The 19649-nt window shown below is 44.1% G+C and overlaps 1 protein-coding gene across 4 annotated transcripts in view; it reads right to left on the bottom strand.

The window, feature by feature from the left end:
- MTUS2 (microtubule associated scaffold protein 2) overlaps nucleotides 1-19649 on the bottom strand; it is a 575297-nt gene that overhangs the window by 353243 nt on the left and 202405 nt on the right. For all 4 annotated transcript variants that reach the window (XM_019497359.2, XM_019497357.2, XM_059719702.1 and 1 more), the window contains one exon: nucleotides 1019-3628. In XM_019497359.2, coding sequence (XP_019352904.1) covers nucleotides 1019-3328 — 2310 coding nt within the window. In that variant the 5' untranslated portion in view covers nucleotides 3329-3628. The remainder of the gene's footprint in view (nucleotides 1-1018; nucleotides 3629-19649) is intronic.

Consider the following 19649-nt stretch of genomic DNA (forward strand, 5'->3'; position numbering starts at 1 on the left):
TATATATATATATATATATATATATATATATATAGCTTCAAGAACATAACCATAATACAGCCACTTCAGAATGAACCAAACATAAATATTTTCTTAAACAGTATAAAACATCTTACAGCAACTGAGAACATCAATAGCTATCAACATCTCTGCTTTTGTGTTCATCCAAACTAAGTCTTCTAGCCCAAGTGCATGTCACCAGTTCCTGTTGGATATTCTGGTTAATTCTTTGAAGGAGAAAATGCTTCTATTTAAGGCAAAATTCCTGACCATTTTCCAAAGCTGTTCCTTCTACAAGCTCTCCTGTTCCCCTAACATCAGTGGTGCTCAAACTTCTGACCTTATAAACCAGATGAGGTTGGTTGGTTTGCGGGCCCTATCCGGCATGCACTTGACACCATGGCCCAACACTGAATGTGGTTATGGACTGACTCTGGAAGCTGCAGTAATTAATGCTGCTGCTCTCCCACCACCAAATTTTCAGACTCATGGGAGCCCTGTGGGCCAGATTACACAGCCATGTAAACCAGATTTGGCCCATGGGCCAGAGATTAAGCACCATAGCCATATATATTAAGGTGTGTCTTTTTATTTCCCCAGTCCCTTGTGTATCAGTGGTGCTCAACCAAGTACTTGTATACTGATGGAAAAGATCTTAGCAGTCCAATGATGTTAAGAACAACATAAGAACATAAGAGCTTCTACCCTGGGTCAGGCCAAAGTTGCACCTAGACCAGTCTTCTATTTCCAACAAATAGAAGATACTTTGGGGATGAGTAAAAGACACTGGGCAGGTGGAGGATTAACATCTTCCAAGTGACCAACAATTTACCATGACAATGACAGTACCATTGCCAGGAGTAGTTAATAAAATTATTTAGAACAAGTACAAACACCCTGATTTAGTGATTATGATTTTGAGTTCAGTAATCTCTGCAAGGTTTCTTGAACAAATAAATAAATAAACAAACAATATTATCAACCTCTTTTGTACAGCCACTGGCTGTCATCATCTTACCTCTTGTAAAAACTTTTCACTCATGGGGCCAAAATGATGCCCTGGGGGCCTAATGCCAGATACCACCAGTCCTGACCCAAAGATCCTTGGCTTCTGCAAGTCAGGCTTAAACTTGTCATACAAAATATTAGGCGGTTTAATATCTCCACCAGTCGATGTTTTCTGTTCCTTTGGCATAGGCACACCGCAGGCCGGAGAACTATATGACAGGGTGGTTGGGGCAAAAGAAGGGTCAAGCTGGTCGATTGACTGAGGGTTTCTTCTGATGTAAGTGATAATTTTGGGTCTCACATGTTTGGGCTTGGGTATGGCAGGGGTTATCTCAATATTTTCTTCAGGCTTTTCAATGCAGTCACTCTCTATATCATTCTTGTCTGTAAAGGAGCCCTTGGAATGTACCAGGATTGGTTTGGGGATCCCACTGTTGCAATCAGTCTTGATAGGCACTTTAGGGGATATATTTAACAACTGTGAATCATCAATGGGAGGTAGGACCGAGGAGGGTGACAGTTTGTCACCATGAAGTGCATAAAGATCCTTCAAATTACTATTTGATATAGTGGGCTGATTATTAATATGCACAGTTGCCAGTGGGCGCAAGGGAGTTGGAACACATAAAAAGGCATCAGCCTTTGCTGAAATTTTATAGCTCTCTGGTGCTTCATCTGAAAGATGTTTCTTTGCAATAATGGTCTTTTTATTCTGAATTGAAAAGCTCACAGTTTCCAAATCACTGTCCTGGTTGTTAGGATGCTCATTTGACACTCTCTCTGTACTAAGCACTCGGTGTTGATCTGTGAGATCAGAAGCAGACAGCCTGGTGTTGTCAATGTTTCCTTTGACTAGCATCAGTTTATTTTCATTAATTTTCATGGTTTTGCTGTCAGGTAGATTAATATTTTGTATAAAAGATACATGCTCACCAACTGTTCCAATGCAACTTGTGTCAGCTTCATGTATGCTTTTGTTTTTTGCAGACATGACTTTACCACTGGGTTTGCTGTCATCAGGAAGAGAGAAAGTTTCCACTTCTTTGTTTGTTATGTGCTCCTCAGTGACTTGATTAGTTGCTCTACTGTCATTAGCAGTCATTCCTCCTCTTAACTGACGGCAGGTGATATGATCAGTTAGAAGTCTGTCATTGGAGTAGGCTATCACCGGGTTTAAGTGTGGATCCTCTGCCTCTCTACAAAAGTCTTGAAACTGGGAAGCCTGCATCTTGGACACTTCACCCCCAAGCTCTTTCTTTTCTTGCATTAATGTACTTTCTTTTTTTCGACATCCTAGAAATTCTACCAGCATAATTCTCTCAATTTTCTGCTGGCAAATATTTTTAGACTGTAAAAATGGTGCTGTTTTAAACTCCAATTTTCTACTTTTATCACCCCGACTTAATTGTGCTTCTGGCTTACTAGAAATTTCACAGGGCTTAACAGTTACATTTAGAGCTGCATCAAAAGCTTGCAGTGTGTTTTCACTGTTCACATTTGGTATGTTATCCGCATCCATTTGGATTTCTGGCTTATTTAATTTTTTGTTTTCTGAGGTAGACGGTTTAGAATAAAACACAATATTTTCCTCTGAGGTATTGTCAAGTGGATGAAAAACCATACCTAGAAAATGATCTGCTGATGTTTTCTGTGATTTCTCAGTATTACCAATCAAATGGTGTGATGTATCAATGGAATCCAGTGATGCAGAAAGCAAACGTTTGTGAGACACACGTCCAGTACATTCTTTTGCAAAAGTTTCAGTTTTAGCAGAAAATTTACTTGGCCTTCCCAAAGAAAGCCTCTTTATTCCCTCAACCTCAACGGCCTTGACCATTTTGCCCTTAGATAAATGCTGGGTAAATTCAGCATCACCTTTTGAAAGAACCTCTGTGTTGCTATCATTTGCACTGCTCTTCAAATTAGACAGACTTTGTCCTCGGCTAATACAGAGATGCCTTGAAGTAACCTTAGCTTCATCCATCTTACGATCTTTATCTAATTTCTTACTTACAGCAGAAGGCTGCCTATGCTCTTGTATGTTAATGTCACAAATCTGAGATTCTTTAAAGACAAGAAGTTTATTCTGCTCCGCATCCAATTGTGTCAGCTTCTCTGACCCATCAGTGTGCACACTTCCAGTTTCACCTCTCAAACCACATCTCCTGCCCTCGCCTTCTGTGGTTCTGACTTTTGTTACAATCTGATTAGCATTGGTATCTCCTACACTTACTATGCGTTCATTGTTATTTTTTATCTCAATTCTGTTGTCCTGTTCCTGGGTGTAGCATGCCTTGTTTGGAACCACTGGTGCACTCATTTTGAAAATTCGGGTTACTGTTGTTGTGGCAGTCTTTTTAAATGAGAAAGTTTTTTCTTCTATCAGTTTAACTATTATGCATGCTTCAGTTAGGGGTTTAAAATACAAACTGAACAGCAGAAAATTATTTCTCCAAGTGTTTAAAGTCTTATGTCAGATTCACTTTGTTGTGTTGCTCAATTGTTTTCAGCATCACTTCTTGACCCAAGAAATCTTTATGACATAAAGCAGGGAAGTTTAATGGAAGCGTAATAGATCTGTTAGGTTCCCTCTGAATGAGAGCCAGTTAATCCATTGAACCTGTAAGGAAAAAGAAACACAGAACAGTGTGACATGAGTGGTACTTAAAAAACCCCATGAATATTGACTAAAACTAAAATCATGTTAAAATCAGCAGGGCACGCAGCAGTATGAACTACAGCGGATTACAGTGATTTGTAAAGTTTCAATCACCGTTCATAACAAACGTTTATAACTTAAGGTCTGGTTTACACTAAAAAAAGCATACTGCCTTAATTGTGTTGGTGAGGAGAGTAATTTTAATCAATATAGTTTTACTAGTTTAAATTAATTAGTTTAATTAATATAGTTTTTACTACTACCCTAGTATGGATGCAGTTAGATCAATATAAAATTGTTTTATACCAATATAGGTTTTGTTGTTTCCCACACATACAGGATTATTGTGTACTGATACAAGCCTTTTCATAGTGGTACAATTCTGTCCATTCTTGGGCGAATGGATGGGGGGGAGTTGGGGTAGAGAGGGCATGGGAGGGAGGTTGCTCCTTATCTGTAATGGTGTGCTTAAGCAGCAAAACTTCCTAGCATCAAGAAAGTCTAAGGAATACAATTCTGGCTACTTCAAGGAAAGTTTACTTGTTTTCTCCTCTTCCTCTAAACCACAGTCTTACATACATTAAATCTGCTTGTGTGCTAACTGGCTGGCACAGCTAGCAGAAAAAGATACATTTTTTTGCTATTTCCTAGTTGGTCTAATACAAGGTGTCATTTTTGAACCAAGAGTTCTAGATTTTTTGCATTTCTTGGGCTCACAACACTTTTTTGGTGGAGGCTTGTACAGATGAACTGTGGCTTGCTAATACACAATGGCATATGTGCATGCACATCTGCAGAGGTACACACTGGTGATAGTACATTCTAGTATTCCAGAGCTCTGCCCTGGGGAACCCTAGAAACCAAACCTTCCCTCACTTTTGTTTTGGGAGTTAAATAAGGGAGCACATTCTCTGCCATTTACAACAGCTGGCTAAGGAGGTCAAGGACAATAAGAAGCGATTCTATAAGAATGCTGGCCAGAGAAGAAGGACTAGGGGGAACTCCTAATGGAAGATACAAAGAAGATGGAGCTACTCAAAAACTAGTCTTAGTCTTCACAAAATAATTAAACTGCCAGACACATAATAGGAACTATTTGGATAAGGAAAGGGACAAGATAAGGGAGGAGATAACAAAAGGGATGGTCAGAGAGCTTTTGTTGGATCTGAATGAATTCCAGTCAGCAGGGCTGGATAAGCTTCATCCCAGGGTCCTGAAGGAACTGGCAGAGGAGATCTCAGAACCCTGGGCAAGGATCTTCATGTAGTTGTAGGAGACAGATCAGGTACCAGAGGACTGGAAAAGGGCCAGCATAGTGCATCTCTTTAAAAAAGGGCAAGAAGGAGTACTCAGGGAACTACAGACTGGTTAGCCTCACATTTATTCTTAGGAAGTTACTGAAGCATATCCTAAGGAAGGACATTTGCAAGCATCTGGAGAAGGAAAGGCTGATCGCAAGCAGCCAGCATGGATTTATGAAAAACAAAGCGTGTCAAACAAACCTGATCACCTTCTTTGACAAAGTAACTACTTGGGGGGATGAAGGAAATGCTGTGGATATAGTGTATCAGGACTTCAGCAAGGCTTTTGACAAGCTCCTGCATGAACTTTTAATTTAAAAAAACTGGGGAGATGTGGACTGGATAAAACTACTACAAGGTGGATAGATAAGTGGCTCAATAGCTGTAAGCAAAAGGTAATTATTAACAGGTCCATGTCAGAATGGCAGGAGGTTTTGAGTGAAGTCCCACAGGGGTCTGTCCTGAGCCCAGAGCTGTTCAACCTGTTTATTAATGATGTGGATGCTGGCATAGGAAGCTTCCTGAGCAAGTTTGCAGATGAAAAAACTGGGAAGGACTGTGAACATGCTGGAAGATGCAAATACAGTTCAGAAGGATCTGGTAAGTTGAGCTAAAACTAACACGATGAGGTTCAATATGGACAAATGCAAGGTGCTACATGTAGGGAGGAATAATCACAAACACAAAACACAAATGGATGGCAACTCTGTGGAAAAGCACTTGGGAGTCTTGGTAGAACACAGACTCACTATAAGTCTCCAGTGTGATGCAGCTGCACAAAAGGCCAATGCAGTTTTGGGCTGCATCGATAGAAGCATTAATTCAGCTCCTGAAGGTGCAAGACATGGGAGGTGATAGTGCCTCTCTACTTGGCACTGGTTAGGCCTCATCTGGAGTACTGTGTGCAGTTCTGGGCCCCACATTTTAAAAAGAACAATGAAAACTTAGAGAGGATCCAGAGGAGGGCAACAAAGATGATCAAGAGCTTGGAAGGCAAGGCATAGGAGAAAAGGCTGAAGGAGCAAGGCATGTTCAGTTTGCAGAAATAGTGCTTAAGAGGGGACATGATAGCAGTCTTCAAATATCTGATGGGCAAGTATAAAGAAGAGGGAAAGCACTTTTTCTCTCTTGCTGCAGAGAGGGGGATGAAGATCAGTGGCTTGAAGTTGCAGCAAAATAAATTTAGACTGGATACTGGAAAAAAAACTTCTTTACTATGAGAATAGTGAGGCAGTGGAATAGACTGCTTGGGGAAGTTGTGGACTCTCCATAACTGAAGGTGTTCAAGAAGAGACTGAACAGCCACTGGTTGGGTATGATCCAGGGATAGCTATGCCTATGTTCTACCTTGGATATTTCCCAGGCTTCTGGGCTTTGCTCCCACCTTCTTCACCTTTTTTCTACTATATGTATAAGGGTGTTTTTAAGCCTCCCCAGAGGCACTGGGTGTTGGCTACAGCTAAAGTTAGAGACTTCAACTGGGATGTGCTGATTCTCTTGCTAGGAACAAAGCTGGAGGCTCCTGGCTAGAGGGTCTTGCTCCTCTGCTCAGGGTCAGACCAATCACCATATTTGGGGTCAGGAAGGAATTTTACTCCATGATCAATTGGTATGTGGGGGTTTTTGCCTTCCTTTGTAGTGCGGGGCATGGCCCTGTGTCTGGGACCTCTTGAGTGTATATTGACAACATTTTATAGAAGCAGGACACTGGCTGCCAGGGCTCTCCTGCTTTACCTGTGGCAGATTAGGGTGTTAGGTCTCTGTTGTGCCAGGGCTGATGGTAGTCTTATGCAGAGTTTAGATCAGGGGTCAGCAACCTATGGCATGCATGCCAAAGGTGGCACGCAATATGATTTTAATTGGCACGTGCACCGCCCCCCCTGCCTAGGCGGGAAAGTACTGCCTCCCCACCCTGGCCCCAGCAGGCATAGCGTCAGCCCCAACCACCTCCCTGCTCCATCCCCAGCCCCAGTGGGCAAAACGCCAGCCCCAGCGGGCACAACGCCAGCCCCAGCTACCTCCCTGCCACAGCCCCAACCCCAGCCGCAGCGGGTGCTGAGCCAGCCCTGGCCACCTCCCTGCCCCAGTCTCAACAGGTGCAGCGCCAGCCCCAGCTGCCTTCCCATCCCATCCCTCACAGGCACAGCACTGGCCCCGGCCCCAGCAAGTGCAGTGCTGGCCCCAGCTGCCTCCCCATCCCACCCCCCAGGTGAAAAGTAAAGGGGATGCTAGTGCAATCTTGCTACCCATTTGTCCACTATACAGACAACTTCACCTCAACTTCTGCTTTTATACAAAAGATAACTGGTTTTCAAATGTAAAGAGACAGCTCTCCTTAATATCTCAGCTGCCTCCCCACCCCTGCACCACCTGTCTGTCATGATTTTTTTTCACTGTAAGTTGAAGGGTACATTTGACAAAATGTCACCTCCTAAGAAAGCAAAGTTAGATGTCCATTCATTTCAGCCGTTTTTGATAGATGACTTTGGATTTATTCAAAAGGACCGCGCTGCTTGTGCCTTCTGTTGTGAAAGTGTTGGCTGTTGCTCATCAAGTGTTCGACGACATTTTCAAACAAAGCATGAGAAAACCTTTCTTGACGAAGCGAACAAAATTGAATCGATCAAAAAGGCAGTAGCAGGATACGAGAAGCAAAGCAGTGTTTTTAAACACTTAAGTGGAAGTAAAATAAGTGGAAGTAAAAATCAAGGCACAGAAGGAAGTTACAAAATTGCAGTGCATTGCAAAAAACAGAAAGCCGTTTACAGATGGGGAATATATAAAAGAAGCTTTTCGCAGCAGTTTGGAGGTTTTGTTCAATGATTTACCAAATAAAGATGTGATAGTATCTAGAATAAAAGAACTGCCTGTCTCTGTGAGAACAGTTGAGAGACACGTGAACGAAATGGCAGAAAACTTTAGCCAAAAGCAGAATGCATTAAAAGACACAGTGGTGTTTAGCATTGCACTTGATAAAAGCATGGATATAAATGACGTTCCACGTTTGGCAGTTGTTGGAAGATATTGTGCTTCTGATGAAATCTGAGACGAACTTTGTTGCCTAAAACCCCTGCATGGCACAACAAAAGGGGAAGATAATCACAGAAACTTAGGTAAAACATTTTGAAGAATGAGGAGTCAACATCAGAAAAATATTTTGTGACACAATATATGGTACTTCTGGTATGGTCGAAAACAGAAGGGATGTTTAAAGTTACTTGAAGATCAAATCAGCCACCCAACAGTCAAATTTCACTGTATCATCCATCAAGAAAACCTGTGCTCTAAAATTTCTAATTCAGTGTTTAGTAATGTGATGAATACAGTGGTGTGAATTGTGAATTTACTCGTTGCTCAATCTACTTTGACTCTCAGAAAGTTTCAAGCACTGCTAGAAGAGATGGACAGTGCTTATAATGTCATTCCACTTCACAGCAACATCCGGTGGCTAAGTTGTGGCACGGTTTTGATGCGCTTTGTAAACTGTTTTGATACAATCAAGGCCTTTTTGTTGGAAAAAGGACAAAGCTACCCTGAACTGGATGATGACAAATGGCTACATAAGTTCATGTTCCTAACTGACATCACCGCTCACCTAAATGAACTCAACCTCTGTCTCCAGGGTGCAGGGCAAACAGTTCTGGATCTTTATGAAATCTGGAAGGCATTTGTTGGAAACCTAGCAGTTTTTTCTCGGGATATTCGAACTTTGACTTTCCACTACTTCCAACATATAAAAGAGCTATTGACACATTGCACTGCCAATAGTTTACTATACTAATATGCAGTGTGTCCTGCTATGTCCCCCTCCTCCCACACCCTCATTTTGTTTTTCTGGCATGCCAGCACTTTGGTACCTTCCAAGAGAGACATTGTGGTTTTTTTCAGCACTCCAGCCAAAAAACATTGCCTACCCCTGGTTTAGATTATGTTTGTACGGGATGGCTGGGATATGGATGATCTTGCCTCAGGCAGGGGGTTGAACTAGATGACCTCTGAGGTTCCTGACAGCAATAATTCTCTATGACTCTATGAGCTACAGGAGAGATTTCTGCACATGCCTGGACAGAATCTGCCCCTTCAAATTTGAGCCACTCAGTTACAGTTAATGATGAAGAATACTATTTAACAAATACAAACTATTACATTTAGAAAACCAGAAATAGTAAAATTTGCAAACTGCAGCCCTAGATTTGAAATCAGCACCAGGACTCCGGCATTCAGGTGCTGTTCCAATTGAGGTAGAATAAGTGTGGTTTATCCAACAAGCTCTATCTGCAACATCAGGGTACAACTCTGAAGCCATATTTCAGAGACCCTCTAAAATCAGAGGAGTTAAGTCTCAGGATTCTAGCTCAACCCTCCATGTTGATCTATCTCATGTAAGATCCAGATGTCTATGGACACACACACATAGACACATACAGTTGGATGGGTTTGGATTTATGGTTCCTGGCTTAGTTCTGTCTAGAACAGATGTGAAAAATTTAATTAATTCATGAAACAGGACATAGTATCAGAGGTTCATTTCAATATCACAGAGTTGTATTATAATGCATTTTTTTCCTTGTAGCACTTTAGGATACAAATTTTAAACTAATGCTGTATTCTGCCCTTAGTCCCAGAGGATAAATTACTGAACTGATGGCAGATATTTAATGGCTTCTTCTACAATTTGGACTTTGTCCAGGTACATTTTTTTCAGCATTAAAGCACTAAGATTTACACAGTATATGTGCAGGCTACTCAACTAAACCTTCTAAGATGTGTAGGAGGATATTGAAGTTGTTAACAGAGACCCCTGGGCCATTTTTGCAGTGGCACGCACAGAAGCTGAATCCAGCCCTCCTGCATGTCTCTGCTAGATAATGGAGAGCCATTTTTATCTATAAAATCGGAAGGATTTTAAAACAAAAGCTAAAGGGAGGAGATAGTCTCAATGGCTAAAGAAGACAAAAAGCTCAAACTCATGCTTCTCTCAACCATGCTTATTTTCTTCCTAATTCCATTCTCCTGAAAACAATCTTAAAAGCTATTTAAAAAAATAAGACTGCAATAACAAAAAAGTAATACAATGGATTTCTAGCAAAGTCTCGTTCCATTGCCTGGTCTACTGTGAAGGAGAGGAAAACAAAACTGATCTGAGATAAAATATAAGATTTCTTCTCCATAACATCCTGGTTGAGATAGTATCTTAATAATCAGGGCTCCCAGGTATATATCTAAGTTAGTACTGTGAGTCAATTTTAGATTAAGTTATTTATTTAATTGGATCAAATGTATGAAATATATTTAGTAAAAACATGTGCTCAATTGCTATTTTTATTGGTATCTGAATTTTATTGCATTAGCTTATGTAGGAGGACTAACAAAGTTGAAATCAAATCAAAGCGAACCCCACCCCACTGACTTTCTCTATGTTACTTTACATTCACCAGTAAAATCGCTTTTCTAAACACACAGAACAATATTATTGAAAATTTTGTACTGAGCTTGACAAATATCCTTTTTCAGCCAAAAAAAGCAAGCTGTAATATGTATTCAAACTTAGTAAAAAAATTAATAGTTTATTTAATAGCATGCAAAATGCAGGGTGAGGTACCTGGGAATATACAGTATTTACTCAAATACAAGATGAGGTTTTTTCTTCCCCAGTCTGCATGAGGAAAAAGGCTTCTGATCTTACAGTCACATACAAGGAAACCTCATTAAATACACTCTTTCTCATTAAACTGAAGCCCAAAACAGCATGTGCTCAGTAATGGGAACCAACTATGAAGCTGATTAAATGTAGTCAACACTGAGCATGACTATAAAACACATGGCTCATCTTGGGCAAACACACTGATGGAAACCTTTCATATGTGTGTGTGTGTGTCTCTGGGCGTGTGGGGCCCTTAAAAAAAAATGGGCATGTGTTCCCTCAGCAGGGAGTTGGCACTAGGCCTAGAGATATTGCAATACCAGGCCAGCACTGAGAGGGCCAGATCCAGCCCCGACACCCTCCCCTTGGTGTCAAAAATGCCACAAAGATATGTTAGTGCAGCACATCTGAACAAGAAACATAGTAGCACACATAGCTAGGGACCTACCAAAATTGCACACGCGGGCAATGCTTGCAAAATCTGGAGGAAAAAAAAAAAAGAAAACTTACCAAAAATAAAATGCTGGCTCCTCAGAGGGAACCTGCAGTCCTCACCATGCTATAGCCTGACTGTGCGGCCTGCCAGGGGGGAAAGGGAGGTGGGGGAGGGGACTGCTCACATGACAAACTGCCCCAGATGGCTACTGCTCCTACTGCTCACCACTAATTGGCTGTGAGGGCTGTCCATCATATGACACTGCCCCTCTGAACAAAACGGTGGTGAGGGGGTTGGGCTGCATGATGAACAGCCCCTGCAGCTACTCAGCAGTGAGGGGCTAGATTGTATGATTGGCAGTGCTAGCAGCTAATCAGCAGTGAAATGCAGGGCTGCCAAGGCCTCTCAGTCAATCAGAGGTGTGTGGCAGAGGGGGAGCATCACACTCCACCCATGAAAATGATTGCCAGGCCCATCTTTTCCCTCCAAAGTCAGCCAGCAGCTGCCTTGAGTTTTGTAAGTCCCTACCCCTTGCACTCAGTTCCCTTTATCACCAACTCTTTTCCATGTCATGATGAGCCACTACACTGAATACACTTTCACTTCCTCTTCACTCCCACAGCTAAGCTGAGCCTTTCTTTCCCATTTCCTGTTCCTTTACCAGCCTTAAATGTCCGGCAAACATCAACAAACAGGGCCCCAAACAATAAGCCCAGAATCCTTCTGTCGCCCCCTTTCTCAGCCTGTCGCATCTGATTAGCGCAGCCCCACCCTCCATGAGGTGGAGCCTGCCAGGTTGCCCTGTGCTTCATCCACGTATACATTTTTGGAGGATCCCAGGATTCTTGACACAACATCACTTGGTTCCAGTCATAAGTCGGGGGGAAGGGGTAGCTAATTAGCACATGGCTCCTTTGTGCGTGTGGCAGGGGCAGGGGGGATCTGGAATATACACGTACTAAACAGTGCTGAGCTCTGGAGTCACCGTGGCTTGAAACACCGTTGACTCTGCTGAGGCCCAGCCCAATGAACTATATGGTAAATCATGAGACTTTTGGCTTTAGATTAATATCATGAATAGCTTGTACTATATATAAGTAGGTACAAAAGTGCTGTTTAGAAGTGCGTTTATAGAGTACCTATGCCAAAACTTGCAGCAGTTTCAAAAAAGGTAAAACGTATCAATTCTGGATGAATGAAGTTTCTGAGTACTACATGAAAATTACTACAGGTATGTTTATTTCAAGTTCAGCATTTTTAAATTTGTCCTTCACTTCTAGGTGCTCGGGAGGAAAGGGGTCACAGGGAGAAGCACTGGGAAGGAAGGGAGACAAAGGGCAAGGGGGCTACCTGACCCTGCAGATTTATTTTCTCTGCTGTAGCAGTGGGAGGGGGACACTTTCAATAATGAGATTCTATACCTGGAAAAGTATAACAAATGTATACATTTTCCACATAAAGAGTCTAATTTATGGGGTCTTATATTTGAATAAATATGGTAGTTTCCCTGTAGCAGAAAGTTGATGAGCCTGACACAGAAATATGAACAAGCTTTGTTGTTCAAATAAAAATGTATTTCTCTCAAATAGAACGCAAAACTGATGAAGATAACAACATTCACCTTTTATTCAGGAGAGTTTGATTTTGCTTTCAGACAGATATTTATGCTATAATAACGTAAATTTGTTTAAAAGGAAAAATGTTTCATGTGCTTTGCAGACTTGAAAGGATGACACCACAAAGGAATATCCTGCAAGAAAAAGAAGTTATCACCATCGCTCTGACTCAGCTCTTCCAGGAAAACTAATGCAAGGGAGCTAAAGGGGAGAAAATTTTCCTGACCTCGTCGTCCTCTTCAAGATTTCTCCCATGTTAGCCTACCTGAGAGTAGTTCCATCACAGAACAACACCTGCCACCAAATTCCATGGAACTCCAGGATCTGCATAAATCCCAAGGAATCAAGATGTCCATGTCTATTCAGAGGCATGGTACTGCTTTCAATTTAGTTCTGCATCTCTGCGTCCCATGGAGTTATACAGACAGGGCTTCTGAAGCTAGAAGCAATTTCCAGATGCCATTTAAAACTGTGTTTTCACTGTGGAACCACGGTCTTAAATGTCATAGGGACCAAAGCTGAAATATATGTAAAGCAGATGCAAATGGAGGTTGGGAAGCACAGTTGGGCTTGGCCAGAGGGTTTCTTCTGCTGGGACAGAAGTGGGAGTAGGGGTGGGTTGGGCCGCAGTTTTCAGTTCTGGGGAGTCTACTTTTGGCTATTTTGGGAGTCTACTTTTATTTCTTATCTCTGGTCACATTTCCTCAGCACCACAGGGCTGGTGGATCCTTTTGGCCTCAGCTTACCTACTTCATCCTGCATCCCCACGTGAGGATTCTTGCACCTCACACCCAGAACCCAGCCACTGAATTTTGTCATTCCTGCCCTGCCATCACCCCGCTCCCGCCATCTCATACCTTTCATCACCTCCCATTAGTTTTCCCCAGAGTCAGTGGGAAGAAAAGAAGCTTTGTTTCATTTGGGCTAAGCCTCAGTTCAGCTTTCACTTATCATAGGATAGCACTGGACACACAAACAGTGACCACACAGGAGCTGACATGTGGTACATCCCTTCCCATCCTTTTAACTTGCTTTTAACTTGTTTTTCTGTCCATACCCAGAGTTGTTCTTTTTTATACAATACGGTCCCTAAAATCTTGTATATCTAGTTTACATTCTCCGACCAACTAGGTAACAGTCAGATCTATGATGATTTATCTACATCAGGGTGGTCAACCAAAAGTATGCATTGCACAACTGGCATGGGCATCTGCTGTGTTTGGCATAAGCAGAAAGGCAGGGAACAGAGCATGCAGGGAACAAAGAGCAGACAGAGCAGCAGATCAGGCATGGGAAAGGGATCAGAGTTGCACTTAGGGGTCAGAGTTGCACTTAGGGGCTCAGGACAGATGTTATACATAAGCCAGTTTAAGTGATCAGAAACTGGTTTAAACCTGTAATAGAACACGCACATAAAGCAGTTGAAACCAGTTTGAGATAAACCTGGTTGAATGAAGTATCAGATTTAACTGATGTGGCTCAAACCAGTTTATGCAATGTTTGTCCCAGACCCCTTGCTGGTTTAAGATAAATCAGACTCCCCCAGCATCCTGGCATGCTCTCTGGGCCTGGCAGGGCTCTCTGCTCCACAGCAGAGCTGACCCCGCCCCTCTGCTCCCTGGCTGGAGCTGGGCAGAGACTGCAAGTGTCTGCCTGGCTTCTCCCTGCTCCTCCTCTCTCCCTGCTAAGCAGGGATTATTCCCCCATCCCCCTCTGCCTTTCAGCATTAGCTAAAAGATCACATGCTGGATATGGTCCATGCTGTGGCAAACCAGACAAAGGCAGAATTAACAGGTAACTTGTAATGTCCATCTGTTGTTTTCTTAATGAGGTGATAAACACTGTGTTATCAAGTCTCTGCTGGGCTGCTGGGGGAGAAAGAGAACCCCTCACTAATCAGAGCATCCTGCCAGGGCCTGGCCACACGTCAGCTCAGCATTGTGGAAAGGAACGGAGGGCTGCTCTAGTGCTCCCTGGCTTCTAACCTGAGCCACTGCAGGCATGTGCCTGCATTTCTGGGATGTCTGTGCAGTTATAAACTGTTTCAACCTAGCCAGGTTAGACTAACCTGCAAAGATTAAATTAATTCAGGCTTTTTGAATGTCTGTCCCTAGCCAGAGATGTGATTGGGCTTAAGTTGTGGCATGCCTGCAAAAAAGATTGTCCCACACCGATTTTTCAGATTATGGTATGAAGCATTATATAGTAAATGAGAACAATTTGTAATGACAGCATATATTTTTAAACGTGGATTTAAAATGCTGTCTACGTTTGACAGCTGTCGGTAGTGTCAAATCACAGAATATTGGAATGGTGCTCGAAAAAATATTGAAGTTCCAGTCTTTCTTAACACATCCTCAAAACAGTATGTATTTCTGCATAATCAATATATAAAGCATACACATACTGATTAAAAATATACCCAGGCTGCTCTGATAAGGTACCCAAGGTTTCTGTTTTGGTAATGTCAGCATTACAAATTTGTTTTGGTGACTATAATAGATACAATTGAGTGTATGATTTATAGCTTTGTGTAAAATTTAGGATCCTAGTGTATCTGATTAGCCTTGCTTGGATAATTTCTACCTGAGGGTATGAGCAGGCATTCATTTACAGCTCCATGAAAATGTAGAGCAGCACGCACGTGCAGTCATTCAGATGCCGGTCATCTGGAGCACTGCAAAGCAAGGCAAGTGCCTGTATTGCTGGCACACCACAGGCAGTGGGTCAGTGTGCAAAGATGTCAGCATGTTTTATGGGGAACCCCATCTCTAGAGGGTTCCAAAGAGTGCTGAGTATAGAATAAAGCACCAATTGGCTAGCCACCCAGGGAACAACACCCACCAGGGACTCCCTTGCTCATGCTGAGAATGCAGAGCTATAACTTCCACTAGTTAGTTTCCACTCCCAAAGGCACTCAGCCCAGAATTGATCCCCCCTGCCTGTGTTCCCTGTGGCACTGGATTCAGAAGTGCTGGCAGGTCCTGTGCATGCCAGCACAGTCAGCACCTGAGAGGACAGAATCAAGGCCTGCCACTGCTTCTTTAGCAAGCTCATTCAGCTACTGTGTGGGCTGGTGTGCAGCGGTGTGCAAGACCATGTGAATACAACCGAGGCCCTGGCCATAGGCACCCTTGAGCTCTGATCCTGTCCCTGTACATGGCTGATAAGGGCAATGACCTACTGGATACTATGCCAGCTAGCATGTTCTGAAACCATTTAATACACCCCAGGGAATTATGCACAGAAAAATTCAAAATTATGCTAAATTAATTACGTTTTCCCCCAAATTAAACTAAATATAACACTATTTGAAACTTCTTTAGAAATATATGTAGGTACTTTGTATGGTTGGGACATGGGTGTGGGGTAAGCGTGTGGTTTGTAAAGAGGTCTGGGGGTGTTGGAAGTTTGTAGGCAGGTATGGGAGATGCATTTTGTGGGGGGTGGGGTTTGTAGGGGGTGTGGGTATGGGAGTATGTGGAATTTGTGGGCCAGTGTGGGGTTTGTGGGGGGGTTGGTAAGGAAGTGTGTGGAGGGGTATAAGTGGGTGTGTGGTTTGTGGGTGTATGTGGGCCCCCCTCCTCACAGCCCACATCACCAGCAGCTCAGCAGCAGTAGGAAGTGGGCCCTTGGGGCACTCGTGGCCGCAGCAGGCAGAGCCCCTGGTGGCACGCCGCTCCATCTGAGTCCCGGGGGCTGCATGTGGCAGCATAGAGCCTGCCTGGCCCAGCCCATTACCACGCACCTTCAGACCAGAATGGGCTGACTCTGTGCCAGCACATGGGGCTCGCAACACTGCAGGCAGAAGCCACACACCACGGGCCAGCTCCATGCCTTCACATGGGGCTTCCAGCGCTCCAGCAGGAAGCTGCGCATGGAGGTACAGAATTGAATGCCATTGAGCTGGGCAGGCTCCATGCCTTCACATGCAGTTTCCCGCTGGAGTGCTGGAAGCCCTATGTAGAGGCATGAAGCCCACCTGGTCTGGCTTGATGGCGTGTGGACTGGGAGCCGTGTGCCATTGGGCCCATTGGGCTCTGTGCCTCCACAAAGGACATCCAGCACTCCAGCAGGAAACTGCATGTGGAGGCATTGAGCTGCACACCATTGGGCCAGGCTGGCTTTGTGCTTCCCACTAGAGTGCTGGAAGCCCCATGTGGAGGCACAGAATTGGCTGGCCCGGCACACACTCACCCACAAACCCCAAACCCATGCATACCCCCCTCCCACAAACCCCATGCTCACCCCACTCCCCTCCTGCAGGCAGGAGCTCCCCTCCCCTTACCATGCTCAGTGCATGGGGCTTTCAGCTGAAGCGCCAGGAGCCCTGCGGAGGTGGAGGCACAGAGCCCGCTGAGGTTAAATTATGTAAAATTATGCAATTGTGCGCTGTCATGCCTTTTATGCGCAAAATAGCACAGGCACATAATTGCATAATTCCAGGGGGTGTAATTTACAGATCATGCACCAATGCTGGAAATTATACAACATGACCGCTCAGTACTGGGTGTGCATTATCCTGAAAATGTGGAATGCCAAGCACTGGCAACAGAATTTCAGGATATGTCATGCCACCTTCATGGAGATATCCACTGAGCGGGGCCCTGCCCTCTCATGACAGGGCATCAGCATAAGGGTACCCCTCACCATGGAGAAACACATTGTCATCAGTGTCATCATCTGGAAGCTTGCAACCCCCAACAAGCTCTGGGCTATCGCCAATCAGTTTAAGGTGCACAAGTCTACTGTGGGAGAGTCAATGCAGGACACCCTGGCTATCAGTGGGTGACAAGGAATGGATGCTGCTGAGCTGGAAGGTTTCTTGGGCTAAGCACACAGGGCTTGAGTGTTGCCACAGCTCCTTGGGCTTGCATCCCCCATGGTGCCACACCTGGTGCTAGACCCTGCCTGACTGTGTGACAAACACAGCAGAGCCACCCCACAGTGCAAGCTTACTAAATAACACTGCCTAGGCTTCAAAGGCACATAACAATCCCTTTCACCCAGTCATGCCCTTTTCCAATTACAGCAGCCTTGAACCACGCTCAGCTGACCAAGTACCTGCAGATGAACTCAACCACACTTAGCCTCAACATGTTGCTTGCATCACAAGGGTGAAGGGACACAGAGGTGATTGGGCTCTGCTGCTCCATCTCCAATTTCAAGTTTGTTTATTTTTAGCCCAGCATTCTAGTAACACCAAGACAACCAACTTCCTCATTTCTTGCAAACCGAAACAGGATCTAACAACATCTAAAGGTCTTCTTCGAGCCATGGGTGTCAGACACCAAAGATAGCAGCACTCCACCCTTACCAGTAGGTCAGCAGTATCCAAGGTTCAAAGGCTGGTCACAGTACACAAAAGACCTAATGTGGGTCAAGGTTACTCTGTACTACATAGAGCAAGGTAGATAATGTCACTTCTGAACTGATTCAAGTGGAATGTCATGTTATAGCTCTTTAAGGAAGGCCTTCAACACTGTCTCTCACACCATTCTCATTAAAAAACTAGGGGACTTTGGCGTCGACACCTACACAGTCAATTAGGTCACTAACTGGCTGGAAGGCCGCACCCATAAAGTGGTGATGGATGGGTCTTATTCGACCTGGAGGGATGTGGGCAGTGGGGTTCCGCAGGGCTCAGTCCTCAGGCCTGCACTGTTCAACATCATCAGCGACTTGGGCGAGGGGGTAAAAAGCACCCTGTTCAAATTCCCAGACGACACTAAGATGTGGGGGAAAGTGGGCATGCTAGAGGGAGGAATAGGCTGCAATTGGACCTAGATAGGTTACAGGGGTGGGCAGATGAGAACAGGATGGGTTTCAACACTGACAAATGCAAGGTACTGCACCTGGGGGGGAAGAACCAGCAGCATACCTACAGGCGGGGGAACTCCCTTCTCATCAGTGCAGAGGCAGAAAAGGTTCTCGGAGTCATTATTGATGCCAAAATGAACATGGGCCGACAGTGTGGAGATGCAGACAGGAAGGCCAACCACATCTTGTCATGCATCCACAGATGCATCTCGAGCAGAGCCAAGGAGGTGATCCTCGCCCTCTATGCGACACTGGTCCAGCCGCAGTTGGAGTACTGTGTCCAGTTCTGGGTGCTGCACTTCAGGAGGGATGTGGACAACATGGAGAGGGTCCAGAGGAGGGCCACTCGCATGATCAGGGGGCAGGAGGGCAGGACCTACAAAGAGAGGCTAAGGGACCTGAACCTGTTCAGCCTCCACAAGAGAAGGCTGAGGGGGAATCTAGTGGCCTGTTACAAACTAGTCAGGGGGGACCAGCAGGCATTGGGGAAGTCCCTGTTCCCCCGAGCACTACCAGGAGTGACTAGAAATAGCAGTCACAAGCTGGCAGAGGGTAGATTCAGACTAGACATCAGGAGGTGCTACTTCACTGTCAGGGCGGCTAGGATCTGGAACCAACTTCCAAGAGAAGTGGTGCTGGCTCCTACCCTGGAGGTCTTTAAGATGAGGCTAGACGAACACCTTGCCGGGATCATTTGACCCCAGTACTCTTTCCTGCCATGGCACGGGGTCAGACTTGATGATCTGCTCAGGTCCCTTCCAACCCTACCAACTATGAAACTATGAAATAATGGCATCTTGGCAAGATACTATTTCTATATGCAATGTATATAGCATATAACCCTAGTACAGTGATATTCACTTGTGTGTACATAAAGCAGTTAAAAATCCATATTCATAACTCACACTGACTTGAAAGGGAGGTTCTATACACCAATTTAAACAGGGGACCCAAAGAACGCAGCCACAGCTAACAGCTTTTAAATGAGAAATATTTAAGAGAAACAAGATAGAAGAGGAGGAAACAATGAATTTGGAATATTAAAAATCATAATTCCAAGTGAAAAGCTGCAGAAAATGACCATCAACCAACACAACAGGGCAAAATAACCAAGGAAAAATGAAATTTAAAGAAATCAAATTATAAACCTGGTCACCACAGAATC

Source organism: Alligator mississippiensis, chromosome 1 (assembly GCF_030867095.1).
Source record: "Alligator mississippiensis isolate rAllMis1 chromosome 1, rAllMis1, whole genome shotgun sequence".
Taxonomy (NCBI): Eukaryota; Metazoa; Chordata; order Crocodylia; family Alligatoridae; genus Alligator; species Alligator mississippiensis.